Below are 9,728 nucleotides of genomic sequence, written 5' to 3'. Positions count from 1 at the left end.
CGTTGGAGCCAAATCGGCGGCCACTTTCTGCGTCTTCGGCAGTCATGGCATCGGGTAAGCTCGACGTTTTAAGAAACATGTCAGCCATGAAAGGCGTAGACAGATCAAGGTTGAGTTGACCATCTTCGACGACCTCTAAGCACATGCCGTCCAGAGAGGAGACGCTCGGGGGCCGCTGACGAGGCATGGCTAGCGGCGACTGCCACGATCCCTCGTTCGGCCTATTGTTGGCGACTTCAAGGGCTTCGTCAAAACTGAGGGTCATGATGAGAGTAAAATTGGCAACTGCTCAAGGAGTATGCTTAGAGCTCCTAGAGTGACCCCACCCTAGAGGATGATTTCGTGTGACGCCGATAACGGCGGAGCGAAGCGCAAGTTGTATTTATTTGCCCTTTAATCTCGTAGGAGGCGCTCACCCGTTGCGTTGCGAACATCAAGCCGTTTCATCCTTGAAAAGTTGAAGATGCTTGCTCAAAGAATATTTTTGAAGTAGGCCCCTTGTTCTTCGTCAACGTAGCCGTTGGCACTTAGAGGCTTAGGAAGTCCAGTAGTTGATACAAGACGTAATGGTATTATTCAGAGCCTCAAAATAGGTTTATGGCAATTAATTTCTCAGTAAAGAGTCTATACTATAGACTGTGGGGGAAAGTTGTGTTAATACAAGGCGTAATGGAATCATTCAGAGCCACTCAACAACGTTTTGGCTGTGTACGGCATCAACGCTGTGGTGGTTGGCATCAGGAGTGTGGGGGGCATCACTTCAATGGCACCAGTTTCGAAGATTTCACAATGGCATCATCAGCAACCAAGCATCGACGGTCTCAGCATAGCGCTCCGTCGCCTTCCGTTTGCTTCGACTCAGACGATCTCGAGGCGGACGGTCCAGACAGACATGAGAGAGTCACTTCTCCGATCCACAAGGTCGGCCTTCGTGCATCCCCACGCCGCTCCTCGGCCAGAAAGCCTGGTCAGCATCGAAGTCGACGCTCCTATAGAGGAGCTAATGACCTTGGGGCGAGCAGCCCTCCTAGATCGAGGTACTGTGAGCATATTACTCTCAGGGAAGCTGAATGGCAGGTTTATGGTTGAGGACTGTGTCGGCACCTATAGTAGCAAACCTACATGCATGCCTCGAGGGTTCTACTACGAGGGAGCTCTAGGCCAGGCACTGCTGTAGCTGCTATATACTCCTATTTGAAGTCCTCAGGGATCCTATGGTTGTGTAGTAGCAGCCAGACGGTCTTCGGATGGCTCGCCAGTGGCCCTGAAGATATTCTCAAATACCTCTCACGTCATTCAGCCGAGTACAAGCGACCCTGACTGGTCCACTCTGAGGGAGCTGAGAGTTCTCCGCCTCTTGCCTCAGTGTGACCTTATTGTATCACCTTTTGAGGTGGGAAGGTCTTCTAGCGCCATACCACTCCATGAGTTCTTCTTCAGGTGGTACGATGTGGTCCCGGCGACCGTACATTGTGCCTCGTCTCGGAGATGATGGGGGAGTCTCTGGAGTCGTACACCTACTACGTCTACAATGAATGCTACTCCCCTCACTCTGCAGCAACTGCAGCCTCCTCTCCCAGTGGCAATGGCGATTATGGGACGATGTAGTACTTAGGAATGGGGACTTTTCTGAATTCCTCTTACTGTGTTGCCTCGATTACGTTGAAATGCGGTTGCAGCAGCGGAGTTCATCGGTCTAGTGCTATTTTGTCATCTCATCGAGCATCTCGTTTCTCGATAACTGATAGGATACCACATCACAGGTGGGTACATATCTGTCCTCTTCGATCAGCGGGAGCCCCTCCCTCCTGAGTGCCTTCAACCACTGCGCGGTCCGATGGATAGCTCAGCTCTTCTGCGCCTTACAGTTCCTCCACGACTGTGGAGTGGGCCATCGTGATGTGAAATGTGCCAATATACTCCTACCCATAGGAGCTGCTGGAGCGATAGAGAGAGCGAGCTCAGTGAAACGGCTACGAGTGTAAGCAGAACTAAAGTACATGTAGGGATCTATGACTCTCGTGCTAGGCCTATGGTCAAGTTATGCGACTTCGGGTTGGCTCGCCCATACGTACGTCAGAAAAGCAAAGTCCGGACCCCAAACGGGAGACGGCGGGACACAGCGCCTGAGAGACTCCACAGGGCATCGGACTATGGCGGGTATTGGTGGCACTGCCCCGTCGAGGGGATATGCTGGGATAGGTACACACAGCATGTGGGAACTCCGGTGTGTTTGGCACCGGAGGTCCTGTGCTGGTCGAAGTACTACAGTTTGGCTGAAGCTGATTTGTGGAGTCTAGCTGCTGACGTCATAGCACGGCTCGTATCGGGGCCTTGGACCAGCGGCCTTTTTGCGGAAGACTACGGTGGTATCGACTATATCGAGGGTAGATGGGCTCATATTGAATATCAGAAATTGATGTATATCAGGGAGTAATGTAGACAATCTTCACGATCAAGATGGGTGGATATTGCGCCGTATAGCGTCGATCATAGGCAGACCCACTGATAGAGAAGTCAAGGCAGTTTGCAGGTGCGGTCGATGGGGGACGACTTTGACATGTTGTTCTGTTCAGGAACGTAGCCTATCGCCGGGTGCTTGAAAGCCAGTACTTTGCGGACCTTCCGGAACCCTCAGCGGATGAGCCCGATTCGGGATTACGAGAGTAGCTGGGACAGCATTCGCGGGGTAATTGACTTGTGGTGGTGGTTTACAGGTTGTATGAGTCTAGCTGTCCTGCTGGTTACAGTCTACTACGTAGCATACTGCGATGGGACCCAGCAGATCGAGCCACGCTACAGGACGCGATGGCCAGTGAGTACTTCTATGCGATGGGAGAGGACGAATGGCCTGCTTGTGATTGGCGAGCTGAGAAACTACAGGACTCGCAGGAGTTTGAGTAAGCTGAGACGTTACTGAAGTGTCAGAGTCTATTCGGTCAGTTATGAAACAGGCGAGTGTTGGGATAGTCTAGCTCTGGAATCGGAGATGGCGTGGGAGGTGGAAGCATGGCAACGCACGGCGGCGAATTGCCAGATAAATCCTCGCGGGCGAACTCGAAAGAGTTATTGAGCAAACCAGCGAAGCGGTGGTGCTCGTGAAATGTTATTATTTCGAAGCTCAAGTGCGGGTTTGATGTTGTATCTGAGAAAACTGCTCTTACCCAGTGTTGGTGGCATGTGTCTTTCACTCGGTATCATGGCTCTTTTTCCAAGAGGAGCGATCATCATTATTATACAGTACTCGATACCATTGCAGTCATACAAATGACGCCTCATATTTTCTTCATTTTTTGAACATTTCGATCTGCTTCTCAATTCAGTATGCATTATTATTATGATTCTCATATCGAACGCAGAACAAGTCACCAACACCGCCACCATCGGATCATCGCTATTGAGTGTTGCAGTACATTAACACATTCGATCGATGCGTTATTAGTGTATTAGTTTCATATCAATGTGTGTTAGTGTGTTGTGTATAGTATCACATCCACACCCCATTGAGACTATAATAGTGAGGATGTAAAACTAGAACAAAACGCAACGGTGCAAGAGACTCGTAGGAAAAGGGCAAGCAGAATATCAGTTCATCAAGAGAACGTTCTGGCTTACCGTCAGCTCGAGAAACGACACTGCACAACAGGCAGCGAGAAAAACGAAAATGGAAGAGTTATCAGAATGCTACTTAGTTCTTGCACTGATCAGGGGACAAGCTGAGATTGAGCACACCAGCCATATCAACCTGGAAGACGTTGGTGTTAGCGTTATAGCTGCACTTCATAAACTCCGACAACTGCTGAGTGTTCATGCCCAAAGATTCAGCTAGCTTGATGAGATCAGCATTGTTCCAGTCAGGCTCCACAGTAGTGCAGTCAGACTTCATAGTGTAACCGATGTTTTTGGCGTTGATCATACCAGCAACGTCGAGATCGAACGAGTCATCGTGGAGCTCGACACTAGCAGGCATGCCCATAGCAGAGCCACAGTACTCACCCTCCGGCTTCTTGCAGTTGGAACCAGAGCTACCAGTAGTCGTCTGGGAAGGCGACTTGGTGGTCTGTTGATCATTGTTAGAGGAGGTAGTGGTAGCACTCTCAGACGGGGTGTTGGGCTCCATGAACTTGGTGGTCGCCTGAGGGGCGATGGTAGTCGCAGCAGGAGCGGCAGTAGTGGTGCCATCATCATCGCTGCATCCGGTGAGGGAGACGGCAATGACCGCACTAGCAATGACAGTGATGAACTTCATGTCGCGTGAGATAGAAACTAGGGAGAAAAGTAGACTTTTTTCTGCTAGGGAGGTAGCTTAGCCCGGGACAAGCTTTGTGATGTACTTGTCTCTTGTGTGGTTACGGACCGTAACTCACGGCCACTCGAAACCTGTGACGAGCACAGCGTCTGTCTACGGATCGTGTCATGCAGCAGCGCTTTAGTGATTTACCCAGTGAGATAAAACTACACTGAATATAATTGCAGGAGAATGCCTTACAAGGCCAGATTGTACTTTGCCGACGTAGACTATCTCCATCATAAGCTTAGCTAAGGGATTACTTAGCCGACGTAGACTATCTCCATCATAAGCTTAGCTAAGGGATTACTTAGCCGACGTAGACTATCTCCATCATAAGCTTAGCTAAGGGATTACTTAGCCGACGTAGACTATCTCCATCATAAGCTTAGCTAAGGGATTACTTAGCCGACGTAGACTATCTCCATCATAAGCTTAGCTAAGGGATTACTTAGCCGACGTAGACTATCTTCATCATAAGCTCAGCTAAGGGATTGCTCAGCCGACGTAGACTATCTTCATCATAAGCTTAGCTGAACGATTTCTTAGACAGAGACACATACTGCGCATCGCTCGTTATAGCGATTAAGACGAATTGGATCAACGCACCTACACTGTTGACACTGCAGAACTGTTGAGATGTTGTGTCTAACTCTTGTTTATATTGAGAGAATATTTTGGTGAATCGATCTAGCGTGATTAGAGACTCTAATCACGTTAAATCGAGATTTATTGCCAGTGACATGTAGCTGATTACTCCTTACCAACCTCACTATCACACCTCGGCGATCAAAAGCATCCTGTGGCACAACTGTGCACAGGTGACAACCTACTTTCCTTAGAGCTAGCTGATAATCAGTACATTCACAAACACCACTCCCTTCGCACTGCACTTGGCAAGTTAATAAATTAACTGTCGATATAGAATATACAATGGTGTGACTGCAAAGCGCGATGAACACGCTAACTGGTAATGAAAACAGAAGAAACAAGAACAGCAGAACGACTGCTGATGCACAAGAATCGACCACAGCCGATTGACCTTTTAGTTGGAACATTGATCGACAGTCATGTCCAAACTGTGACCACAAATCTGAGTAACGTCAAGAGTAAAGACGTTAGAAGTAGAGTTGTAATCGCACAACATCATCTGAGCTAACAATGGGGCTGGCATCTCAGCAGACTTGGCCATAGCCTCGTATGAGGGATTAGTCGAGTCAAGGACAAGCTCGGAGCAGTCAGAGGACATAGTGAAGGGGACGTCGTCACAGGACATCTGACCAGCGAGGTTCATCGAGAAGTTGTCGTTGTCGATGGTGACTTCAGCGGGCTCACCCATGTAGCTACCGCAATACTCGCCACTGGGCGCCTGACAGGTGACAGAACCAGTTGGGGCACCAGTAGTAGACTGGAGAAAACCGGTGGTAGAAGCCACTGTAGTAGCAGGGGCAGAAGTAGTGGTGCTATCATCATCACTACATCCGGTGAGGGAAACAGCAACGACGGCACTGGCAACGGCAGCGATAGACTTCATGATTATAGAATAGAGTAGATAAGGCTCGTTGTGTCAGTAGGGTTAGCGCTGTATAGCTGAACTGAGAGAAGACAAGCTTTGTGTTGTGCGCCAGCTATCTGAACACGGAGACAAATATAACAGCGGAGGTTTGATTCAGCTCGGATAGGCTGCGTACCATAGGCAGGTCTCTCTCGACACCTCATACCCAGTGGCTCGGGTAAGAAGAGCGGACGTCGAATGATGGCAAGCTTGTAACAGGAATACACGCATACGCTATGTACACCTACCACACCTCGAGAAGACGCTACACATGGGATTCAGGTATATAGGAAAGTCCCATAATAGTCCGATAAAAATATTCGAGTTCGACCGTAAGCCTAACTAGGGTGCTGAAAGAGCTCGTGATCCAATTTTGTAGTTAGCGAGCAGGTCCGAGTAGGAAATCCAATTCGGATGGAAATCAAGAGCAACAATCTCTCGCTTTTGCTCATCGGCATTATACCAAGGTTCTAGCTAGCGTGGGAACTTGGATGTCAGGTACAGTATCATCACTGGCGACGTAGCTGGGAGTTGTACGGGAGCTTCAACGAGACACGTCATGAATGTAACTGCTTGCGCGGTTCACAGTGTTCATAATCGTATGGACTCCATACAATGGAGTGTGTACTGATCTGAATCATCCCTGTCCACGAGCAGTATCACTTCATTTCTCAGCAGAATCGACGGAGATAGTTCTCAATCGTGTATACGCACAGATCAGCTGACCAGTTACTTGATCTCGATCAGTGGGGACATTGCTCAGCCTCCGGATGCATCAACTCACTCAAACTAAACACGCCATTTTGCTCGAGATAAGGAAGCTGGAATTGATGAGGACGGCAAAGCACATCGCTCAAGTACACATCTAGAAGTCCTTAACACGGTGAGATACCAATGAAGAACGAAAGCCGAAAAACCAACCTCCCGAGAGACTGCTAGTGTCGGCCTGATATCCGGCTAGAAATGGAAAGAAGATAGTAGTACACGATCCAATACATGATAACGTGGATCGATGAGTGGCACATTCGGGAATCGAGGCATATATGATAAGCCTCAAATCAAGTATTCCACGGTATTATGGCCACCAACACCAATGTCACTCTGACGTCTGCTGCTCGTGATGTAAAGCGAAAATACAATATCACAACTGCAGCTAGCCACCCCAACTATATCTACTCTGATATATATCTTAGTATCACAAGCACGCCGAAGTGGACTATTCTCTAACAAGTGCAGAATCACAGTTGATGGGACCACACAATGACTCACACCCACGTATTCCGCTGAAACTGATGAACACCACACGAGCTCTCTTATAGATGACGATCGTTTCGACTATGTAATCACACTACGACCGAAACTCAGTCAACAGATTAGAAGGCTACAGTGGGAGAGCGCGCTCTTACGGTAGCACTCTAGCCCACAGATAGTAGGAAGATCAGGAAGACTAGAAGTGATAGCAATTGTAGAGACTGGAGCATTATACACAAGACAATATTCATGATCAAGATGGTAAGTAAACCTTTCCTCATCGAATATGGCTTCCTCATTTATCACTGACCCTTAGTGAGCTTGAGAGAAGTAGTCGGTGGGTAGATCACTGAGAAAGTATCATCCCGCACTGAGTATGTAATCGAGAGATCCTTATTCAACTCAGCAGTAGTTGTGCCGCGCCTGTTCGCTGCGGCAACTACTTGGTAATTACTATAGTCGGGTACGAATACAGTGCAGTCGTACATGTAGTAGCCGATATCACTGAGAACATCACCCGAAGGTATACTAACCGAGAATGACTTTGACTTCACAGTCACGCTACCAACGAGGCCTTCATACTCGAAGTAGTACACCCCGCTCGGACCCCGACCACACACAGCAGCATCACCGGATGAAGACGAGTTGCTATTGAGCTCATTTATAGAGGCATCAATGGGCTTGCGAGTCGGTGCGAGAAACGATTGGTCTTGTAAGGAGGCTTGCTCGATGACTGCACGGTCAGTACAACCGGAGAGGGATAGTGCGATCACCGCGCACCAGAATAATATCGCTGAACGCATTGATGATTAAAAGAAGAAACCTACTTAAGACTTCACAAGTCATCTTCCTCAAACTTCTAGCATTAGCCAGAGAAAGCCTCCCAAGCAAATCCTAAACTGAGGCAACCCTTTCCTGGCAGCTCCCAAGAATGTCTGTTCCTCCGAGTCCCTACCTGACCATTGCCCAATCTTGAATTGAAAACGCAGCGGTGAGTTAACTCACGACGATATGCGAAATTAAGACCTTCCAAAAGGAGACAGAGTGTTGTGCAACGCCCACAGCGCGTGGACGGCGTAACGGTATGAATAGCTGGCTCTGTAATGTGGACACAAAACACGCTTTCGTCTCTTTTCCATTACTTGATGCGAGATTGTCCTGTATCGAGGTTAGATAAGTATTCACAATCAGGAAAACCACTGTAGCTCCCAGTTTGTGAGTGCCACGCCGACCGCGCGTTTGCTGAGAGTAGCTGTGCAGCTAACGGTGTGCATGCGTGCAGACGGTTAGATTGTTTGTTTTTTTGCACAGCATAATGCTCAGAGCAAGTGTATGTGGATTTCCTCATGACTCTTCACCGCAGAAGAGTTGATCAGCTTCAGCAGTATTTTTTTCCGAGGCAGGGGTCGCAAAAGCTTCCATCTGCAGTCGACCCGATCCCACACTAAACTTATCTCTAACACGGGCGCGACCACTGTGGCGGTCATCGTGCGTGGAGCTCATTTTGCTCAGGGGCGCTGCATTAAAACCATGGAATGCTAGTTATGTCTTTAGTTGTTAAGTTTGTCATTGACTGAATAGAGAAAATTTCGACTCTCCTGTATACCGATCCATCGGCTGATTTGACATTCTACCTACCATTATGAATAAATTTCTGCAAAGATTATTTTTTCACTCACCAGGGATGCATCTACGCCTTCAAACACATGTCGAATCAGACGACCCCCGTGTTCAGGATAATATAATAGACATTTCGAATGCACTCTAAGTTATCTGACTGTGAAACGTCCAATGGGAGCATTCGGAGACTGTATACCTTAGACCTACGATACGTAGGATAGACTCTTACTTGAAGACGACTATCAACAGACCCAAATTCAAAAATGCTTCATGCCAATCGATCTTTCATAAGCCGAGATCAACCGTACTAGCGAAGTCTGACCACGAATAATGCGAACAAGTCGATCCCAGAATACCGAGACTTATCCATCATAGCTAGAAGCCATTTTTGTGTTTAGATATCATGCCGCTAAGTTAGCGTAGCCACATCCTATGGCTAGGCTAACTTAGCTTATTTAGCTCGATCAAGGACGTGGAAATATTCTACTCGGGTATCAGAATCTCTTAGTGTTAGTGCTCCTGATAACAGTGGAATAGTTCAGTACTACAGGTGTCTTAGTTCATTCCCACCTATTCCATTGTATTCAGTTCGAACTGTTTTTTGTTCCGATATGAAGTTCTCCGTCGTTGCAGTTTCGGTTGTTGTCGCTTTCTCATTGACGGGGTGTAGCGATGATTCAACAACTACTGTTGCACCTACCACGAGTGTGGTTACTACAGCAGCTGCTCAGGCTACCACTGAACCTTCAATCGAAACAACAACTAAAGGGTCCTTTATGCCTCGTACCTCCACTTCGGGTGATGTGACTACTGGATCGTCGAATGACGCCACTACGGGTTCCTCTGGTTCTGTTGTGACTACCACTGCCAGCAGCGGTGGCAGTTGCTCCGCTACACCGAGCGGCAAGTACTGTGGCAAGTACATGGTTTTTAAGGGTACCGCTACTATTGATAATGGTACCTTTGACTTGACTGTGAGACCATTGGTGAATATGAAGGGTGTTGATTATACCA

At 48.0% G+C, this 9,728-nt stretch overlaps 5 protein-coding genes across 5 annotated transcripts; 3 read left to right on the top strand and 2 right to left on the bottom strand.

Moving 5' to 3' along the window:
• Positions 1–1,792: 1,792 nt before the first annotated feature.
• Positions 1,793–1,981, top strand: Pmar_PMAR018281 (hypothetical protein; the record flags this gene model as incomplete). Its single annotated transcript, XM_002766400.1, has 1 exon — positions 1,793–1,981. A coding segment is annotated over one exon (189 nt), but the record flags the coding sequence as incomplete, so codon positions are not given.
• A 51-nt stretch (positions 1,982–2,032) lies between these two features.
• Pmar_PMAR018280 (hypothetical protein) lies at positions 2,033–2,904 on the top strand (the record flags this gene model as incomplete). Its single annotated transcript, XM_002766399.1, has 5 exons — positions 2,033–2,055; positions 2,203–2,387; positions 2,431–2,533; positions 2,577–2,666; positions 2,718–2,904. The coding sequence occupies 5 exons, from the start codon at positions 2,033–2,035 to the stop codon at positions 2,902–2,904; spliced, it is 588 nt and encodes a 195-aa protein (XP_002766445.1).
• Positions 2,905–3,688: 784 nt separating this feature from the next.
• Positions 3,689–4,249, bottom strand: Pmar_PMAR018279 (hypothetical protein; the record flags this gene model as incomplete). Its single annotated transcript, XM_002766398.1, has 1 exon — positions 3,689–4,249. One exon carries the CDS (start codon positions 4,247–4,249, stop codon positions 3,689–3,691), a length of 561 nt encoding a protein of 186 aa, XP_002766444.1.
• A 1,084-nt stretch (positions 4,250–5,333) lies between these two features.
• Positions 5,334–5,822, bottom strand: Pmar_PMAR018278 (hypothetical protein; the record flags this gene model as incomplete). The annotated part of the gene is made up of 1 exon (XM_002766397.1): positions 5,334–5,822. One exon carries the CDS (start codon positions 5,820–5,822, stop codon positions 5,334–5,336), a length of 489 nt encoding a protein of 162 aa, XP_002766443.1.
• A 3,668-nt stretch (positions 5,823–9,490) lies between these two features.
• On the top strand, positions 9,491–9,728 carry Pmar_PMAR018277 (hypothetical protein; the record flags this gene model as incomplete). The annotated part of the gene is made up of 1 exon (XM_002766396.1): positions 9,491–9,728. A coding segment is annotated over one exon (238 nt), but the record flags the coding sequence as incomplete, so codon positions are not given.

Source organism: Perkinsus marinus, assembly GCF_000006405.1.
Source record: "Perkinsus marinus ATCC 50983 genomic scaffold scf_1104296972926, whole genome shotgun sequence".
NCBI lineage: Eukaryota > Perkinsozoa > Perkinsida > Perkinsidae > Perkinsus > Perkinsus marinus.
Note: the sequence above shows the minus strand (reverse complement) of the source record. Positions and strands in the feature narration are given on the sequence as shown.